The following is a 22,340-nucleotide window of genomic DNA, read 5'->3' as shown; positions in this document are numbered from 1 at the left end:
TTTAATCTGCATGGGGCAGTCAGCAGCACGTCTGGTTTGTGCATGATCCAATTAAGTCCATTGTTTGGAAAAGGATTTACAAGGAGATAACAGGAGTGAATTGCCAGACCAAAAGGGGGTTTCATTTAAGCTCTTTCATAATGGAGCTTTCCCATAATGATAGACTGGCATGCTTAGATGTGGTTGCAATGAAAAATTCCTGACAAGAACCAAATATGATAAAAGTGTTTTTGTTACCATATTGAACGGTGGATTGCCATTGTGCTGCTGTTCAGGCTGTTGCTGCTGCTTATAATACTGAAGTCGCTGCCTGTACTGTTTCTCAGCTGCTGCAATGGCTGCTGCAATCTCTTCCATTGATGCTGGCTTTGTTGGGCTAGAGCCTGGAGGTTAAAACATCTTTCAGTCAATATCTTGCAAATAGCATCTCATAGAATAAAGCTTGCAACTGAAGTAAACAATGTTATATCTTCTGTTGAAAACATGGACTCAATCTAATTTGCATCAAGATCATAATTCAATTGTGTGTCCACATGTATACATGTAGGACATGAATCATCTTCAAGCTGATGCTCATTGTCCACAAAGCTCTTAATGGCAACCCCACTATATTTCTGAACTGCTTCAAGTTTACACTCCATCAAGGAATCTTCGATCAAGTTCTATGCTTCTTCTCATTGAACCCAAGTCTCGACACTCATGGGGTGACAGGTCTTTTTCTTCAGCCGCGCCACGCATCTGGAACTCTCTACCACTTACTCTTCGATCTTGTCTTTGTACTGCAAAATTCAAGTCTCTTCTCAAAACTTATCTTATGTCACAGGTTTTCAATGACTAATTTTGTTGTGTCTGTTTTCTTTGTGTTGTGTTTTGTTTTTGTTTTGTTTTTGGTTTTACTGCGCCTTGAACACCCAGCAGGGTGGATATGTGCGCACTACAAGTCTTATTATTATTATTATTATTATTACTTGTGTATTAACCCCTTTGTTATCAATTGTGTTTTGACATAGACAACTGCTGGTGCCTATTCAAGCATGGAGCACACATCTTTGGAAAACACAAAACTTTTGTTCAAAGGCTATTTATACAAACTCCATTATCTCTATGACGATATGTTTTACAGCAAAATAAGTAGTAACAAAATCCTTTACTTAAAATCCTTACTTATTGAATTCCCTTCCATATAAATTTCCTTTCAATAAATGTCAAATTCTTTCTGCAATCAAATATACTGTTTTTGCACACAACCAAAGGGCGCTCCGTAGGTGGTCGGATCTTTCAACTCAAATTTGAAGAGATTCAAAAAGAGCAACCTTATTTTAAGTATAACCATCATTTGACAGATCTGATGTTAAAGGATTTGGGTACTTTTTCAAAATGTCCATAGATTTACGTTAAACTTACAGGGTTTGAAGATAATGCTGATGGAAAGCTTCCCTTCAAATCTTACTTACTGAGGTGCTGTAGTTTTTGAGGAATGATTAAAACAATGTCATGAAAATACGTTTGTAAATGATTAAAATAATTGTCATGACAAAATTTTACTCATTTCCCAAAAACTACAGCACCTCAGCACATAATATTTTCAGGGAAGCTTTCTACTATCATTATCTTCAAACTGTGTAAGTTTAGTGTAAATCTGTGGACATTGTTTTTTTGTCCTACAAAAGTTACATAGATTATAAGGTCATGAATCACTTTTTCTTCAAAGCCATATCTCACTTCCTAACTTGTAAATGGCATTAACAAAGGTAAGACAGAAGGGCTAGTGATTCTTTAAACAACCAAGAGGTTTTTACCAATGACAGAGCGCTGCAGAGCCAAAGCATCAGCAGTAGAGGACAGGGCTGACAATGTCTCCAAACTGGCTCCAGCCGGTTGAGGGCGGTCACTGCCAGATACAGCTGCTTTATCGGCTCCTTTTCAGAGATAAAGATTTTAAAATGTATAAATTAAATGAGTTTCAATGCCACAAAAATAATCTTGTGGACACATAGACTCAACAATTTTTAGTGATTAATTCAGAAATATATGGAAAATAGAAAAATTAAAACACTCAAATTGATTTAACATGTCCTCTTAGTTGTTTTTTAAAGATGGGGTGGATAAAGTGATGTAAACTATTTAAAAAACAGTTCACTGGTGATCTTCGTAAGCAGGCCTTGAAATAACCCAGGGCACCAACAGCAATGGGCCATTTTTGACCGCGTGAGGGCGCTCTCAATCACTTCCGGGGGTATATTCATTCATACGCAAAACAGTTTTAAAGATTGGAACACATTATAACCACAGACATCTAATCCATCACAGACAATAAGACTTTAAAAGGAGCCGTTATAATCCACCTCTAAAGCAAATTGAAACTACGGCGCAACAAAAGTGACAGAACGCCTATTAATTTGTGCAGGGCGAATCGCGTGTACCCCCGGAAGTGATCAAAATACTATTTATAGCGCCCCCGCGCGGTCAAAAATAAGGGGCATTGCCAAGGTGCCCTGTGCTTTTCTGAGCAAAGTGTAAGTTTAAGGCTTGCTTAAAGGCAGTGGACCTCTGGTAATTACTCCAAACAATTATCGTCATAAAACCTTTCTTGATTATGAGTAATGGGGAGAGGTTGATAGTATAAAACATTATGAGAAACAGCTCCATCTGAAGTGACGTAGTTTTTGAGAAAGAAGTAATTTTCCACGAATTTGATTTTGAGACCTCAAGTTTAGAATTTGAGGTATCGAAATCAAGCATCTGAAAGCACACAACTTCGTGTGACAAGGGTGTTTTTTCTTTCATTATTATTACGCAACTGCGACAACCGATTGAGCCCAAACTTTCACAGGTTTGTTATTTTATGCATATGTTGAGATACACCAAGTGAGAAGACTGGTCTTTGACAATTACCAATAGTGTCCACTGTCTTTAAGTATTGTGATTGATTTGTTATTTACCATCAAAGTTACAAGTTGTTTGAGAGTCAGGAGCAGTAGAAACTGTTTTGGCGTCCATGATGTCTTCTACTGATGACATGTTGTCTTGGAAGTGTACGAAGGAAGGGTGCCCATCACCCATTGTGCGAGATTTCAAATCTGCTGAACAATGAATACAAATTTAAATAAGTTTGACAAATTGGTGAAAGATCAGGTTGTGAGTGTGACCACAATATAGTTTAAAATATCAGCTTTGAAACTCTGCATGCCTAGACTGCGGTCACTGTTTCAAGAACTTTTATTTCAACACTAAACTAGCCAGCTGGAACACTTAAGTGAATTTTGACTGGTTCTTAGGCGTTATAAATTGCATTTGGACAGCGAGTCACTGTTAAGAGAGAATGCTAAACATGCATGAAGAATAGCCTACCACCATATCTTTACATACATTTTGACCCACAAAATGGCATACCTTTGGCAGCAGTAGCCACGTGTGATGTCAGTGCCAGGGCAATTCCATTCAAGGTTTTGTAACAAAAGGGACAATTTACTGTCTTTTGTTTACAGATTTTTTGCTTGGTCTCTTTTAGTCCCTCGAAGTGATTTGTAGTAACGAAAGTAAAAGGGCAACAGTATTCATATGCGAAAGCAATAAACAGTCTCTGCTTAGTTAAAATGTGGGGGTTCCAAAAATTACCTTGCTGTGTTGTATTTCTTGCAGAATGGATAGCATCCATTCTATTTGAAATCAGACCTGGAATGGGGACAAACTCTGTGTTTCTCTCAGAGTAAATCTCCACAACGAGCCTTTGGAGTTCTTTCTTAAGATCACTCCCCACAACCTGTGTGTCCTCGATGGCTTTACTCTTGTTGGTAACTTTCTGCTTGCTACGACTATGCTGTCTGGAGGGCTGCCTGAGAAAACTATTGTTCAAACTGTGCTGTTGTTGTTCTCCTACACTTTCATCAAGGGATAAAAATGTTTCCCCATCTGATTCTATGCTGTTCAGTGTCAGGCGCAGTTGACTAAAGTGGGCGGGGGAATCGGAGGGGCTCTCAAGCAACAAAAACTCTGATGTGCTTGGTAGGCTCTCAAACAATTCGCCGTCACTGATATTGTAAGATGTGTTTCTGCTGTAGCCTGGTTGTGGTTGGGGAATGTCCAGAGGTGGCGTTAAGGCTCGGGAACCAGTGTCTTGCTGTGGGACAAGAATCCGAAGATACCTTGCAGTGTTTCTATCGCCTTCGACAAGAGGATCTGATGAATTCAAGATCTGGGGACCTTCATGAGATGGTAATCTGTCAGGAGATGACGGTAATGATGCAGCTGAAAACAAATCAAACTGCGGTTGAGTTTGGAGATGTCCCGTAGTGGTCACTAAACCTGCGTCAGGTACTACAGTACTAACGGAATCTACATCTCTGACTGGAATCTCACTGATGTCATCATCTAGGATCTCACCCCGAGGGAGAGATACTTCCTCGTAGTCTTGTCTGGAGGATGGAGACTCTATACGAGAGAGTCCGGCAAGCTCCCGCAAAGTCTCCTGGCTTCTGTTTGTCCTGTCTCCCGCAGACTCTTGCCGCTGTATCTCAGAGTCGTAGGAAATGAGGACGTCAAAAGAGCCCCCAGTATCCCCCAGCTGTCTGGTCAGGTAGTTTGCTCGTCTTGAAGCAGACAATTCGGATTCATCCATTGAGATACATTCTTGACTGTAAATTCAGGAAGCCAGGCGAAATTAGCCGGCAAAAGCTTCAATGAAATAAAAAACATTAGTCAAAGATTAGTATTTATAAACATGGGATAATAGTTTATTTTAATGAATAATTACGTACATTGTACAGGTTTTGAATGAAGAACAATCTGTTTGGGTAATAAATTAAAGCTAATTGTTAGTGCCTTTGCTTGTTCTAATTTGAGGTCCATGAAAAAAATAGAAGTCTTCTATTAAAGTAAAAGAATATCTTTTCCCCAAAACTTTAAATGGAAATAAAGTCCAAGATTGCGGTAGTGCAAAAAAGCAGTTGGATGACACTGCCATCACAGGTAAAAATTTAATATTCAACAATTTGATTGCCTTTAATCCAATCCAAGTTTACCGTGAATAAATGAAGTTGGTTCAATTCAAGTCTGTGGCCCTTTTAATGTTTCAATTGTCTATGGGACTCTTTAGTCGCGCACTGTTAGTCTACTTTTAAATTTAAACCTCGGGGTGACCAAGTCAAAAACACAAGTTCTCATGGTACGGTTTGCACTCACATCATCATCGGCAAAACGCAACATGACATGATCGTGATTATGAATATTATTTAATTTTTAACTTTGATAATTGATTATAAAATATATAATACTCAAGTCAAAGTTAACAAAGTAAGGTCAAGTCACAAATCATAAAATTATAAATTAGGAGTCTAACCCGGGCGAGGTTAAAATAAAAGTTTAAGTACAAAAAAGAGGCAAGGTACGACACTAATGAGCCATGCCGACTGAAATACCCCTGTGTCTGTGAGTGTGTGTGACAGAAATGACACTGAAAAACACAGTTTTGATCGACCGGTTATCAAACCGGTTCATGCAGGAACTTCATTCATCAATCCCATCATTATTCATTGATCAGTTTCGATATGTCAAGTCGATGAGTCAACTAACGTTCATTTCCTAACCTTTTTAACCTCCTCAAGACAAATTGAGTAATATGTCATCTTACCTTGAAAATAAACCATAAACTGCGCCAGAAATGGTTCTGACTATTACTGATTAACTCTAAATTTGATGTTTCGCCTCTTTATATTGAAATCCCGATTGACGGAGATTGAACACGTCCCTTTTCACGAACTCTCACGAAAAACGAGAGGTCTTCCGGGTTCCACGCGTACATTCAACCTCGTTCACAGCCGAAATTTATGTACGCTAAATGATATTAAATATATACCTGGGAACGATGATAGAGGACAAAAAAGAATGAACGCCTGACAGCTTTGAAATCTCACTCTGTACGTGAATAGAGATTTCAAGATGGCAGCCACCAGGTGAGCTGTAAAATTGACTTTTTGTAACGCAAACTTTTGACTCTAACTCCAATCTGAAGTTTGTTAATTTTATACTATTATATGCATTTTATAGGCCCAAATGCAGCGTTTCAATCAATGGTTTGTGCAATTAAATGGGTTTGTTTGGGATTGTTGTGGTGCGTGTTTTGCTTTCCTCTTCTCTTGCGTTTGTTTATTGCGCGGCGCACTGCCGCACTGCACAGGGGACCGCTGCAGAGTGCGCACTACACAGTCCATCATACCGCTGCGATCATGCCTCCGAACGCGCGACTTTTAAATTTGTCCTCAATCAATCCTGATTAATTTCATTAATTTAATTTGTTTAACCAACGTCATGAAAAGATCTTAACTTCTTCTCCCCCCCCCCCGCATATTATTAAATTCTTGCAAATTTTTAAAAACCAAATTTTGCAAGCAGACAAATCTCTAGTCAGCTAGTCTACATTACAACATTACATTTAGCCCACCTTGTTGAGCTGTTAATTATTTAAATGGCTCCGCTTTTAACATCGGTCTCATCGCTGTCACAGTCTCATCACTGTCAATGGTGACAGTGATGAGACCGATGTTAAAAGCGGAGCCATTAACAGCTCAACAAGGTGGGCTAGTCTAAATTCAACTAACTAATCTGTTTATTTTATTTAAGAATTTACCTGATTATGTGTAATGAGAAAATAAACAATCATCGATCAAATAATAAATACAGTAATTTAATACAATCATCACATCAATTAGTGTACTTGACATTTTTTGTCCAACAGAAAAACATCCTTTTTTTTTTTTTCAAAAACAATTATTAATATTTTTTTCTGAGTTTAATTCAATGCAAAACAAAAACCGATTGTTATTTCAATGTAGAGTTGCGTCAGGTACCGAGTCCTAGAACTATGATGTTCGTTCTGCTATCGCCTCCCGAGGCGATAGCGGAGCGAACGTCACAGTTCTAGGACTAGGGAAGGGTAAGAGTAAGCGTCAGGCTGGATAACTGGGCAGTTAGTGTTAGAGTAACTCTAGTTTTACAAAGTATTTACAACCGCATTTACAAAAACAGCGCCCCATCAGTAATGATTTTGACAAACATAGTCATGATGGAAAACTCCCCCAACAAATATTTTATACAAAGTGGTAATGTCATCTCAGTCACCATGGTTCACCAGATTCTACTACTACACAATCGCAATCAAACGCAACATGGTTCATGATAGAGGCTGAAATATTTTGAGGTTGAATAATTTTGTGTTTACGAGTACAGCAGAATCTACACGTTTTTCAGGCAGTGGCCCTTCAGCAGTGAGAGACATGCTCCTCACCACCACCCATCAATAGGTTGCCTTGGATCGGTCGAGTTGGTCTTGAAGAGCGTTTGTAACCATTTTTTATAAAATGCACATGGGTAGAAAGATAATGTAAAAGTGGCATACAATGATCCACACAAACATGCCTCGAAATTGCACGGTTTTCCTTTACTTCGTCAACTATTCACCCGGTCGGCCATTCATGGGAGTCAAATCTTTTACTCCCAGAATGGCAGACCGTCCGTAAAAACCACGCATTTTCGAGGCAACTTTGTGTGGATCATTGTATTCTACTTTTACAACATCTTTCCAACCTTATGCTTTGATAACAAATGGTTAAAATGCTTTTTATAGACAAAACTCGACAGATCCAAGGCAACTTGTTCCTTTAAGATGATGAGGATGTTTTTACTTTAAAAATACGGCACTTCACGATCCGCACAACACGAGCACCCCCCATACCAACTTGGACAAGCAGTAGCTTCTAGGTGTTTACCCATCAAGCATCAAGCACCTATATTAACAATTTCTGCTCTTATGCTGAACCTTTTTCCTCAGAGGTCTACACTGAGATCCATGTAACTGCCTGATGATATAAAATGGCGGCAAAGCTAATTTGTGGCTCAAGTTTGATCCGTTCACATCGGTTGCCTGCAGGTTTCTCCACATCCAAAGTTGTCTCTCCACGTAAGTTGAATAATAAGGGAATCAATGTGTCGCGAAGAGGTTTTCAACTAGTGGTTTAAACCCGCCGAGGCCTGGTTCTTAATAGTTTTACCGAGACGAAGTCGAGGTAAAATTATCAAAAACCAGGCCTCGGCAGGTTTAAACCACTAGTTGAAAACAGATTCAACACACTTTGATTCCCATTCATAAATATTTTCGGTCAAAAACATCAACACTTTTTTGGTCAAAAAGTAAAATAAATGCAAAAATTATAATTGTTCAATGAATTCTTTCAACACAATACCCCTCCAGCTATGAAATGGTAAGGCCCTCTGGTAAACAACTCCTTATGCTCTCGACCAATAGGAATGGAGAAACTGTCTTACATGTATAAGCACAGGTGCTTTTTACTGGTGTTATATCATCCGTTCAAACACCCCCACGTGATGCCCTCTCGACCAATCAGAATGGATAAACTGTCTTAGGTATTATGAATGTAGGATATAAAACTACATAAATATATGCAGGCCTGTACATATGCTTCGTTTTTAAAGGAAGGCATATTCTCCTTGGTAAAGGGCATCCTGTGAGGAAATTGTACTTTTCTATGGTAGCATTTCAATGGCGCCAAGGCAATGACCAGGGGGCATGGAGGCAATCGCCTTGTTCCCTCCGTGAATGATCAGGCCTGGGATAGGCACATTTCTATTTGAAATAATGATTGGACTTTGTCACACCCCTCCTAAGGAATATCAAAGCACTCATTATTTAATTTACAAGAGAAAAGGCAAAGCTCTGTTTTCAATTATTAAACCTGTTTTATTCCATCTTAATGTCAGTATTTGCGGAAAGTGGCTGTGTATGCAAAGACCAAAGGACGAGCAGGTTTCCCCAATCTCAGCTTTCCAGTGTGGAGACACATTGCTGTGAACAAGCTCAACATATCAGACGACTTAGCCTGGATGTAAGTTTATGCACTGATTGCAGTTTCTGATTTTTTATAGTGAATGCAAATGCTAAAGAATTCTGCAGGGCAAATAACTTCTGAAATGTTTGGAACATTTCTAATGAGAGCAAGTGGTACTTGCTGTAAGCCAGCAGCCAATTTCACCAAACTTTACGCAACTGAGTAGGTCCACTTGAGCAACGTTTATGGCGCAACTTGCGACATAAACGTTGCACAAGTGGACTTCCGCAGTTGCGTAAAGTTTCATGAAATCGGCTGCAGGGCCAGTTGCCAAAGCAGAAAATAATGCTTGGTATAATGGTATTTTGGCTGGTAAAAGCTTGGGCGATATCGATTTATTTTATTCACGATATATCGCCGACAATATATCGCGATATTCAATATAATCGCGATTAATGAAATTTGACATCATCAGTCTTAAAACTCCAAGTGAAAGTTGTAGAAGAGACAGTCCTAGCATAAGAGAGGTGTTCTAATGACCTGTTCTTCTGGTTTTACTCCAAACCTATGGGGTGCAAGATGCCTCAGCTAGCAAATACATCGCGATACATGTATTTAATCGATATATCGATATATCGCGATTATCGCGATATATCGCGATATAACGCGATATATCGATATTTCGATTAAAACCAAATCCATCCGATATCGAAATCGTGTCCAAATTAATATCGCGATATTCGATAATATCGTGATATCGCCCAAGCTTAAACCATATTCTGTTGAGCATAATTGTGTTGTGCTTAGCTACAATTTGTGCTGAAGCAGCTCTATGAAATTGGTGCTTAACGGATGCAACTGCCTCCTTGCCCTTAGTGCACCTTGAAATGTTCCAATAGAAACTGAAGTTTCTCTCATAGAGGTGCCCTGTATTGAGGAAATACTACATTCTTATTTTCTAAATTCTACATTTTTTATTTTAACAGCAATTTAGATACACACATGGTGTTAACCGCAACGAAATATATATTGTTACTTTATTGTAAATTGTTGTGATTTTTTGCTTTTTATAGGTTCTTTGAAGGATATGATTTACTTTGTGAATGCCCAGCAGATACGAGACTTCAGTTGGCAGAGAAGGTGCAATCTTGCAAAACACCCGAAGAAAAAGGTATCCAGGCCATGGTGCCCCTTCAAAAGTTTCCCATAGGCCTTAACATTTTCCAATAGAAGTGCCCTTTGCAAAGTGAAAAATGCCTTGCCCTGTCGTAGATGACAATCTTTAAAATTTTAACTTCCTTGTTTTCTCTCCATTAGGTTCTTGGCTAGTACAATGATTAAAGGGAAGGTACACGTTTGGTAATTGTCAAAGACCAGTCTTCTCACTTGGTGTATCCCAACATAAGCATAAAATAACAAGCCTGTGAAAATTTGAGCTAAATTGGTCATCAAAGTTGCGAGAAAATGATGAGAGAAAAAACACCCTTGGTGGACGAATTTGTGTGCTTTCAGATAGGAATAAAAGACTTCTAGCTAGAAGTCTTTTATTATTTTAGTGAGAAATTACCTCTTTCTGAAAATCTATGCTACTTCAGAGAGAGCCCTTTCTTACAATGTTTTATACTATCAACAGCTCTCCAATGCTCGTTACCAACTCAGTTTTTAAGTTAATATTTGTTTTGAGTAATTACCAAGCGTGTGCCTTCCCTATAAGTTCGTATTTCTGAGAACCAGTGGCTTCATAACCAGAGTTAAGAAATAAACCAATCAATTAATCACTCATCACCAGACCATAGGCTGCCCATAGAAACACCCCCAGCAACAGCTGGAGCTGCAGCTGCTAATTGTTGGCCCAATGACCAAGGCACTAATGTAAAGCGCATTGATACGGTTATTGTGAAATGCGCTATAAGAATTTTTTATTATTATTATTGTAATTTAAAGACACTGGACACTATTGGTAATTGTCAAAAATCGGTCTTCTCACTTGGTGTATTTCAACATACGCATGAAATAACAAACCTGTGAAAATTTGAGCTCAATCGGTCGTCGAAGTTGCGAGATACGAATGAATCTAAATCTGAGGTATCAAAATCAAATTCGTGGAAAATTACTTGTCTCGAAAACTACTCAACTTCAGTGGGAGACGTTTCTCACAGTGTGTAATACCATCAACAGCTCCCCATTACTCGTTACCAAGTAAGGTTTTATGCTAATAATTATTTTGAGACATTACCAATAGACCAATCCGACGCGCACCGGGCGCCATAGTGTTGAGCACCGGGCACGCAAGTGTTGAGCACCGCGCACCATTTGCTGCCGTGTCTTCAATGCCTAGATTGTGCACAAAAAGACACCGCAGTTGGTAATTTTCAATAGAGGGCGCTACCAATTTTGTTTCGTCGGATTGGTCTATAGTGTCCACTGCCTTAAAACAAGGTCTAAGTGTTCATTTTTTTTGTGTCTTTATAAGCAACCGTTACATATTATGACTGTAGGTCGAAGGGTCAAAGTTCATGACTATAACACTGACCTGTTTACCATGGTTATTCCTCTTGTGACTACTGATAGCTTTTTTGAATTTGCAGAGTTTCTGAAGAGTCAGGCGTCAGTAGACACACTGGAATTCCTGCTGTATTTATTCCTGCAGCAGGTTCACAGGATATCACTTCGTTCATCTCTAGTTGCTGGTGACGAGTATCCTTTTTAAATATCTGCTGATTGTTTCATGTTCAACCGTAGAGCTATATATATGGACTGGAGCGCTAACACCCCGTTTTACAAGCACTAAGGTTTCGAAGCCGTGTGGGCACAGCCATGTTTATGTACAAACCAATACAAAAGCTGGAAATTTTGTACAGCAATTGTACGGCTATTTGCATGATAGTGCGTTTGTTCTTTTTTATGTGTCATCGAAGCAAAAAATGCAGCAAATGTGAACGCACAATCTGCTTACCAGCGTCACAAACTGCGAGCGTCATGTGCGTCATGTTTAAAAGGCGCGTATATTTTTTTTAGTACGTCAAATTCAAGTTCTGGTGCTAAGTCACCAGAGTGTGGGTTCGAATCCCGGTCGTGACACTTGTGTCCTTGAGCAAGATACGTTACTTTAACTGCTTCTCTTCACCCAGGGGTATAAATGGGTACCTGCGTAGGTAGAGGTTGATATTGTGAATGAAAAGCTTTCGGAGCGCCACGGCAGCTCGGGGCTGTATTCTCCCTAGTGGGAGCTGAGAAAGATTAAAAGGGATGTTTATTGGCCCAATGACCAGGGGACTAATGTAAAGCGCATTGATACGGTTTATAGTGAAATGTGCTGTATAAGAATTTGTTATTATTGACCATTTGCACTCGAACCCAGGCTGGTCGACCATTGGTTGACTACTGTGGTTGACCATTTGGAACCAGCCTCGAGCCCATGGTTTCTTCACTGGTCCCACTAGCATGTTCCATTCTAACATGTGTAAAGCGCAGAGGGGAACCAGTGACAGTATAGCGAAAAGGCGGAAGGTTGTTTAGACTTGACTAGAGTCATTCGAGTGAGTGCATCACTGCGCATGTACGCTGCGGGTCAGTAGTCAACCACGGGTCGGCTAAATGTGCCCACTCGAACTTGCTCCTGGCTAGTTCAGTGTTGGAAAGTATACCTACATTGTTTCATTTGAGTAATATTGACAGTGAAAAAGCTGCTTGACTACTGAAATGACAAGCTAACTGGTCCTGCTGGCTAGTCCCTATTTAACAGTACACATTGATCGGATGCACGTCTAATGAAATTATTGAACATTATATAACACCCAAGCCGATCCTTGCCATTTGATTGGAGGATTGTCCGTCACGTGATAGCAAATAAAAGTACCATTGCACGCTGAGTCACTCGCCGTGCTTTTTCGTTCCATCCGAAAAGTACCATTGCACGCTGGCACGCTGCCAGCGTGCAATGGTACTTTTCGGATGGAACGAAAAAGCTGAGTAAAAACATCACTGCGTGCGCGTGTCTTTGGTAACGCAGCAGGTGTTACTGCAAGAAGGCATAGTAAAATTACTAGCATTCGGCTTCTACAGTTGAAATTGTTTGTTTTGAAAGTTGTTTCTTTCAATCAAAATGACAAAGATCTACTTGGATGTTATATAAAACAAATAATGAATGTTTTTCATTCGTGCAATGGTGCGAATATGTTCATTCGTTGAAAGCTGGAATGTTCCATTCAACTCGGCTCCGCCTCGTTGAATAGAACATTCCATCTTTCAACTCATGAACATATTCGCACCATTGCACTCATAAACATTCATTATGTGTATAATAACTGTGGGTTGAAAATCAAAACATTGACTAGATTGAGATTTGCGACCTCTGTATGACGTGCCATGCTCTGCCAACTGAGTTATCTACCTCTAATTTTGGCGGCCTAGGGAGACCGCCAGTCAAAAACCATACAACGTGTAACTGCTGTAAATATTGATCTTAACAAAGATGTTTGTAGATGGCCAACGCGTCCACGATCCCCAGATGTTGATACCAGAGGAGGAAACATCAACTCTAAGGTATGGATGGTTAAAGACAGTGGACACTATTGGTAATTGTCAAAGACCAGTCTTCTCACTCAGTGTATCTCAACATATGTATAAAATAACAAACTTTTGAAAATTTGAGCTCAATCAGTCGTCGAATTCTCAAATCTGAGGTCTCGAAATCAAATTCGTGTAAAGTTACTTCTTTCTCAAAAACTACGTTACTTCAGTGGGAGCAATCAACCTCTCCCCATTACTTGTTACAAAGTAAGGTTTTATGGTAATAATTATTTTGAGTAAGTACCAATAGTGTCCACTGGCTTTAAAGCCATTGGACCCTTTCGGTACAGAAAAAAAAAAAAAAAAGTTCACAGATTTACAGGGTTTACAGAAGGTAGCGGTGAAAGACTTCTCTTGAAATATTATTCCATGAAATGCTTTACTTTTTGAGAAAACAGTAAAACAATATCAATTCTCGATATCGAGAATTACGGATTTATTTTAAACACATGTCATGACACGGCGAAACGTGCGGATACAAGGGTGGGTTTTCCCGTTATTTTCTCCCGACTTCGATGACCGATTGAGCCTAAATTTTTACAGGTTTGGTATTTTATATATAAGTTGTGATATACGAAGTGTGGGCCTTGGACAATAGTGTTTACCGAAAGGGTCCAATGGCTTTAAGTAGATATAACAAAGTACGTATGTAAATGCTGACTGTGAAGGTACTTATAGTACCAGGTACACCTGGCCCAGGTTTTTTGGAGCCAATTTAACTTTTAAAGGTAGAGTCAAACTTTGATAATGACCCCCCCCCCCCAAATTGGCTCGATCCATTATACGTTTATGTGATTGCAGTTTACAAAATTACAGCCGTGTCACCCTTTCTGCCCATTTGACTGTGTGGCAATCTGTTCTGCATTAGAAGAAAACAAACCAGGAATGTAGTGGTAGCACTTTTAAAAAGACTAACTCATTACACAACAATGCATGAGCTTATAATCAAATAGCACAAGGTGGCGTCAGTGACTGAAGAGCATCTACTCCTTGTAGTGGGACAGTAAACTAAGGTCCCTGTTTAGTTGTTGATCAATACAGTTCAGGTTCTTGATGATCTTTTGTTCAGCAGCTTCCCTTGCAAATCTGTCTCTGAATGCTCTCTGCTGAACACTGGCCACCTTGAGGTGATGCAGGGAATGACCAGCCGTCAATTTCACCAAACTCTTCCTAACATGTGATAAATCCTAGGACTTAGGACGAGTTCAGTTCCGTATTCCAAGACGTTAGGACGCATAAAACCCACCCTAAGTTAGGACCGGTTACTCGTCCTAACTCGAGATGGGATTAATCCTCGCGTTTTGTGAAATCGGCTGCAGGCAGGCTAAAGTGTTCAACTACTGGTTTTTGTATGTCATTGTTAAAAAACAAGGCCAAACTAAATTTTGATTTAAAAAGTTTTTTAGTGTGCTTGAAGTTATGTGATTGTGGAGCTTTGTTCTTGAATTAATTTTCTCTTCCAGAGCTTGGATGAGAACACTCACATGGCCTTTGTTCTTGCTCATCTCAATGATATGCTCTCACTCCTTGTAGAAGCTGGTAAGTGCATACATTCTCAAAGAATATTTCATATTATAAGACACCTCTTGCTTTTTCTGTGTTCTGGTTGGCTGAAACACGGTCATGTGGGGTGAACTAATATAGGCTAGTGATCGCACGCGCATGTTTTGTGGGAACTACAGTTCCCGAGGGTGCACTAGTCTTTCAAGTTTTTGACTGGTTACAGGGCCCTCTCATGATGTGAACCATATACAGAAATTAAAAAACAGAATCAGGGGAAATTAATTGCATTTCTTTCTTTTCCAAGTTTCTTTTCTTATTTCACATTTAAGACCGAGGTGTGTTATAAAACACATATGGACTGGCATAATTAGGTAAAAAGTGCATGTCTATCCCCCTCGCGCCTGTGAGTGACCAGAAGAGGGACATATTTCCTTCGGCCTCAAGAAATGGGTCCCTCTTGTGGTCGCTCCAAAGTCCCTCGGGGGGGAATAGACGTACACTAAATTTTACCTCATTGCCAGTCAATATGTGTATAATGGTTGCCTACTTTTATACCACTCTCTTTCTGGTAGACATAGGCATTTGCCCATGGCCTCCTCCTTCAATTATACCCCGCTTGAATCACTGGTACCGCTCCCACCACAGCCCGTCTTTTCCAGTGCTGCTGCCTTGAGTTGAGTGGTATCACAACGTGACCATTCTCGAATGGTGTCTGTCCAGCTGTCTAAAATGATGTCATCTCAAACAAACATTATCTGAAAATGTATTAAATCGCAACAGCTGATTTTGGTTGTGCGACCAAAATAGGGACACTGTTGACATGCTGAAAATTGCGGATGTTTTTTTCCCTATTTTCTCCTGACTCACACAACAGAGTAATCAAACTTTCTTACAGGTTTGCTGTTTCATGTATATGATTGACAATAAAAAGAACACTGCAACTATTTTGTCAGCTCTGCTAGAAGACCCCATGCAATGGCAGCCATCGCTGAGCTCAAACATTTGAAAGGCGTGTGTGCTGCGCACAACTCTCGGCAATCAGAGAGGGTGCTGTTTTGGACTTCTGAGAAAATAAGCAAGGGGTCTATCCTGTATAATACCTTTCAATGTAATTGTGTTTACTGTAGATCCGTATGCAGGTTCTGCCACTGATGTTCTGTTATCTCTTCAAGCGGTTCAATCTATGAGCTTCCTCTTAGAAGGCTCTGTGGATGGCTCAAGGTTAGTAATGTACATGTACTTACCTGCTTTCCAAAATACCATCAGGGCCCAATGTCATAAAGCCTGTAAGCATAACAAAAATGTCCTAAGCACAGACAAATCTTGCCTAGCAGAAACTGGTTACCAGCCAAATTACTTGCTTTTTGAAGCCCCGCTACTAACGCTTAAAATGTTTTTAACTAGCATGCGTACAGAGCTGTCACTTTTTGTTTGCCAACAGCATTGTTTTTCTGCAATTTCCTTTCGTGGGTTATATACAATATTAGTGAAGAGAGGTAATGAAATGACTGGCTGCCCATGTTAGCGAGGCTGAACTCAAATAAAATAATAATAATAATAATAAAAATCATTCTTATATAGCGCATATCACCGTGAGGTCCCTATGCGCTGTAAAAGGAAATCAACAATTATTGTACAAAGTGAACAGATATGTTTTTAACTGGGTTTTGAATTGTTCTGATGTCTCAGCCTGTTTGACAACCTCTGGAGGACTGTTCCATAACTGAACTGCTGCATATTGGAATGAGCGAGAACCATACGACTAGGTTTCGATAACTGGGGGAGTCAGAAGGGATTTACTTATCACTTATATCATAACATTACAATGTATTTTGATTTGTATCTTCACGTATGTTAGTTCGGTGAAGCCAGTACACGAGCTTGCAAAAATGCAATCCCTTCAACAAAAGAGTGGCTTCTCAAAGGTAAACAGTTTGTTGATGTACAAAGAATTCCTTATCAATTCTGAGCATATTCAGAGGGTGTTTTTTTTTAATTACAGAATCGTATATTTTGTCTGTAAGGGTAAAATATAATTATATGTAGCGCACGTATCTACCAACAAGGTACTCAAGGCGCTGAGTATATACAAACTTTCAGAAAGATAGGTTATTGAAGTGATGAATTCTGAGACCCAATTTTGTAGAATCTTATAAGGGTTTACAAGGTGCTACGGCGCATTTAGCAGCCACAGCCAGGAACATCGGGGCGAACACCTTCTCTTTTCGATAAGTGCACTGGGTTCTTTTACATGCGTTACACAACACTTGGGACCAATGGCTTTACGTCCCATCGGAAGGACGAAGCAATGGTTAAGTGTCTTGGTTAAGGACAAAAGTGTCACGGCTGGTGATTCAAACCCACACTCTGCTGATCAGAAACACCAGAGTATGAATTTGGTGCTCTTAACCGCTCGGCCACGACACCTGGAGAAAAGATCATGGCTTAATCCTAGCAAAGCAAACCGTGAGCCCTGTCTTCTACAGCAGTCAAATAAAATAAAATAAATAAAATTACAATAAATAAAATACCCTAATGAATAAAATACCCTAACCCTACAGCAGTCACAATTCAGTGGTAGTGGATCCTCTATAACTAAAGAAGTATATGTAGTCCCAGCTGATTTTCTACCTTCCGCTCAGGTAGTAGTTCAGGACAGTTCTTTTCAGAACTGAGCAGTCTCCCGAAAAAACAAAACCTACCTGGCAAGTAGATACACACATGGTGTTACCGCAAACCAAATATATATTGATACGTATGCTGTTACTGCGAATCTCACCTCTCACAGATCACTCTTGCATTCACATGTCGCACATTTGAGTCTTGGATTCGCACTTGTCTGGTGGCCAACCCTTGTGGTGTAGCTGCATGCATCTCGTCTGGTAACAGACTCTCATGGCCCACTGCAGGTAAGAGCTTTTTACGCTGGAATTTGTGAAATTCTTAATATTTAATCCAATATTTTATTCTAATATAATACTGAACTGTACTTTTGTCCATGTTCACTCTCTATATACTCAAGCCTACCATCATTGGAAAGAGAAAGATCGGATCTTTTCAACGATGTTAAAGACACTGGACACCTTTGGCAATTGTCAAAGACCAGTCTTCTCACTTGGTGTATTTCAACATAAGCATAAAATAACGAACCTGTGAAAGTTTGAACTCAATTGGTCGTGAAAGTTGCAAGATAAAAATGGAAGAAAAAACACCCTTGTCACAGGAAGTTGTGTGCTTTCAGATGATTGATTTCGAGACCTCAAATTCTAAATCTGAGGTCTCGAAATAAAATTTGTGGAAAACTACTTCTTTCTCAAAAACTACGTTATTTCAGAGGGAGCCATTTCTCACAGTGTATTATACTATCAACAGCTCTTCAATCCTTGTTACCAAGTAAGGTTTTATGCTAACAACTATTTTGAGGAATTACCAATAGTGTCCACTGCCTTTACTGCATTAAATTTCATGTTCGTTCAGATATTATTTTGTTTTTCTCATTCAGATTCATTTCAGTCATTCTATTCCATTTATAGGCATTCATGACTTTGACCATTCAAGCAGTGGACACTATTGGTAATTACTCAAAATAATTATTAGCATAAAACCATACTTGGAACAAGTAATGGGGAGAGGTTGATAGTATAAAAGATTGTGAGAAACGGCTCCCTCTGAAGTGACAAAGTTTTTGAGAAAGAAGTTATTTTCCATGAATTTGATTTTGAGACCTCAGATTAAGAATTTGAGGTCTCGAAATCAAGCATCTGAAAGCACACAACTTCATGTGACAAGGGTGTTTTTTCTTTCATTGTTATCTCGCAACTTCGATGACCGATTGAGCTCAAATTTTCACAGGTTTGTTATTTTATGCATTTGTTGAGATACACCAAGTGAGAAGACTGGTCTTTGACAATTACCAATAGTGTCCAGTGTCTCTAAGTTAAATTTCTGTTACCTATTTACACTTGATGAAATTGAATGGTTGACCAACTCTTGCTGAGCTGGCTTTTACGAAATTTAATTAATCTTTAGTAGAATTGAATGGTTTTGATTAACCAGTGAAAGCTAAACGGTTGAATTTGAATACTCTTTCACTGTTGAACGTAAACTCAACTAAGCATTCATTTTGAAAACAAAACTGAATGAACCAGATATGAAAAATGAATGGATTTCTGTCAAAATATAATGAAGGGAAAAGCCATAGTGAATTACTTATTTATGAATTTGCCATAATACTTTTCTAACCATTGAGATTTAATGAAATTGAATACTCTTTCATTGTTGAATGTTAACTCAACAAAGCATTCATTTTGAAAACAAAACTGAATGAACCAGATATGAAAAATGAATGGATTTCTGTCAAAATATAATGAAGGGAAAAGCCATAGTGAGTTACTTATTTATGAATTTGCCATAATACTCTTCTAACCATTGAGAATGAAGTCATGAATTATTTCTCTCATTAAGGTGGGGATGGAGAGACAGTGAAAAGAGGTCGGATGGCAACCAATGCACAGAAAGCTCCAGCCAGGTAGGGTGTCTCATATTCATAACAATAATACTAAAATAATAATTTTGGTTTTTACCCATACACCGATGTGTGTTAGCACTGTATACTCAGTACTTTCCCGAGTCCTGTGAAAAAAATATCACAGGCATGTTACTCGGGTGGGATTCGAACCCACGACCCTTGCAATTCTAGAGCAGTGTCTTACCAACTAGACTACCGAGGTTGACCGGTAGCTAGAGGCAGTTTGAATCCTATGTTTTGGCAGCGGGCAACGCAACGATAAAATAGATGTTAAATTTGCATGGTGGATAAAAAATATTAATTTAGGTTTTTACCCATACACCGATGTGTGTTAGCACTGTATACTCAGTACTTTCCCCTTACACCGATGTGTGTTAGCACTGTATACTCAGTACTTTCCCCTTACACCGATGTGTGTTAGCACTGTATACTCAGTACTTTCCCCTTACACCGATGTGTGTTAGCACTGTATACTCAGTACTTTCCCCATACACCGATGTGTGTTAGCACTGTATACTCAGTACTTTCCCCTTACACCGATGTGTGTTAGCACTGTATACTCAGTACTTTCCCCTTACACCGATGTGTGTTAGCACTGTATACTCAGTACTTTCCCCTTACACCGATGTGTGTTAGCACTGTATACTCAGTACTTTCCCCTTACACCGATGTGTGTTAGCACTGTATACTCAGTACTTTCCCCTTACACCGATGTGTGTTAGCACTGTATACTCAGTACTTTCCCCTTACACTGATGTGTGTTAGCACTGTATACTCAGTACTTTCCCCTTACACCGATGTGTGTTAGCACTGTATACTCAGTACTTTCCCGAGTCTTTCCCATGCCTGTGATATTTTTTGGTTCCCCTCTGGGCTTTACATGAATGCCCTGGGTACTTTTTGTTGGACACAAAAGACAATGTCCACATATTTTACATTAAACTTATATGGTTTGAAGATAATGACGGTAGAAAAGCTTCTCCATTAAATATTGCTAACTGAGGTGCTGTTTTTGAGAAATGAGTAAAACAAGTCACAGAAACAAATTGTTTGCATGTAAAACGCTTTTTTTCATTAAACATTGTTTTACTAATTTCTCAAAAACTACAGCAAGTTAAATTTTAAGGGAAGCCTTCTAATACATGTATCACTTTTTTCAAACTGTTTATAAAGTTTAATGTAAATCTGTGAACATTGTGTTTTGTATTACATGTACAAGAAGTACTCCAATCCTTTATTGTGACCTGCATTTAGTTTATAATAAATTAGAACTACATGTTAATGTAAAAAGACACACTGTTTAATCAGATATTGTTTTCTCTTTGCAGCTCCAAATTGGTTGTTTTGTCGCAGATTTGTAAGCAGACACTTGCCAAGGTTAGTGAACACATCTTTGAGTTATTTGGTATGAAACTTCATTCAAAGATTAACAAATTTTACATTCCATCTCCACATCAAAATCAACACAACATCTTTATCTTAACAAACCAACATTTTTTAAGAACGGTGGTTAAAACTCACAAGTAAATCTCCCAAGTTCTTTCGTGGTAGTTCATTGTACAAACATGTAAAATACATGTAGGTACCTTTTCAGAGTCTGTTAGTTCATCACGACTTTTTAATTCAGCGTTGTGATTAACCCTTCCTAGTCATGTGACCTCCTGTTCGGGCGTGGTCACATGACAGTAGGTCCCAATTTCATAGATATTTTCTGTCCCCTGGGACACCTATTTTTGTAGGCTATACCACATTTGTTACTGTCCGGTGTCTTATACTTTGGGTGGACATGGGTAGAACTCAAGGTGTTGTACACACTATTTTTATTGTCTGCGCCGTTTTGAGTTCTCACTTCCGTTTAATGGTAAATATTTATGGTCAGTGTGTTATACTTGTGAGTTTCACCCTGATTACCAGCCAAGTCAAAACGGTGCTCATCTCACCAACCTTGTACAAATAACACCAACACCTTCTACTGAGCAGAAAATGGTTCCTACTAACTTTGGTTTATGGAATGCACGATCACTAAAACCCAAAATCACCGTCATGTGTGATCTCGTCATTTCAAATTCCATTGACATTTTCTGTATTACTGAAACATGGTCATCTGGAGATAATCGTGACCACCGTGCAATTGCTGATCTGACTTCTACGTTACCTAACTACCAAGTTCATCACATACCTCGTATAGACCGTGCCGGTGGTGGAGTTTGTGTACTTCTTCGAGAGAGCTTTGATGTTCTCGAAAACGGAGGTAGATCATTTGAATCATTTGAACATATTGATTTATCCATCAACGCCCGCTCGAAAACCCCTCTTCGTCTCATTGTCATCTACCGGCCCCAGAGACTTGCTAATGGCATTTTGAAAGGTCCAACTTTCTTCACTGAATTTTCTACCCTTTTGGAATCGGTTGTTTCTGAGCCAGGGTATGTTTTGATATCTGGGGCCTTCAATTTTCACGTTGACGACCAAGCAAACCGTGAAGCTGCGATCTTTCATTCAACCTCGAGCAGCATGTTACTGGTCCCACTCATCGCGACGGTCATACATTGGACCTCCTCTTAACTCGCTCAACAGATGATGCAATTTCTTATGTCAGCACTACGAACTACTTACCTTCCGATCATCACGCTGCCGTAAAATGCTTGCTTAACATTAATCGCCCGGATCATGTGAAAAGAAAGATCAGGCTACGTGAACTTTGCAAGACTGATATTGATGTTTTTCGCCAAGATATTCTGGCCTCACCAATATCTACAACACCAGCCACCGACCTAGACTCTCTTGTTCATCAATATGATACAAGTCTGGGAGATCTTCTGGATAAACATGCCCCTCAAATCTCTCGTACCATTTCATCATGCCCTCATGCTCCCTGGTACAATGAAGATATTCGC

At 39.3% G+C, this 22,340-nt stretch overlaps 1 protein-coding gene and 1 pseudogene across 1 annotated transcript in view; one reads left to right on the top strand and one right to left on the bottom strand.

The window, feature by feature from the left end:
• The window catches only part of LOC117290219, a 9,073-nt gene extending 3,339 nt beyond the window's left edge, over nucleotides 1-5,734 (bottom strand). Inside the window, exons 1-5 of the mRNA XM_033771476.1 lie at nucleotides 5,630-5,734; nucleotides 3,619-4,674; nucleotides 2,943-3,080; nucleotides 1,800-1,919; nucleotides 238-383 (exon numbers count right to left, since the gene is read on the bottom strand). Coding sequence (XP_033627367.1) covers nucleotides 238-383; nucleotides 1,800-1,919; nucleotides 2,943-3,080; nucleotides 3,619-4,618 — 1,404 coding nt within the window. The 5' untranslated portion in view covers nucleotides 4,619-4,674; nucleotides 5,630-5,734. The remainder of the gene's footprint in view (nucleotides 1-237; nucleotides 384-1,799; nucleotides 1,920-2,942; nucleotides 3,081-3,618; nucleotides 4,675-5,629) is intronic.
• A 203-nt stretch (nucleotides 5,735-5,937) lies between these two features.
• Nucleotides 5,938-22,008, top strand: LOC117290218 (annotated as a pseudogene).
• Nucleotides 22,009-22,340: the final 332 nt, after the last annotated feature.

Source organism: Asterias rubens, chromosome 5 (assembly GCF_902459465.1).
Source record: "Asterias rubens chromosome 5, eAstRub1.3, whole genome shotgun sequence".
NCBI classification, from domain to species: domain Eukaryota; kingdom Metazoa; phylum Echinodermata; class Asteroidea; order Forcipulatida; family Asteriidae; genus Asterias; species Asterias rubens.
Note: the sequence above shows the minus strand (reverse complement) of the source record. Positions and strands in the feature narration are given on the sequence as shown.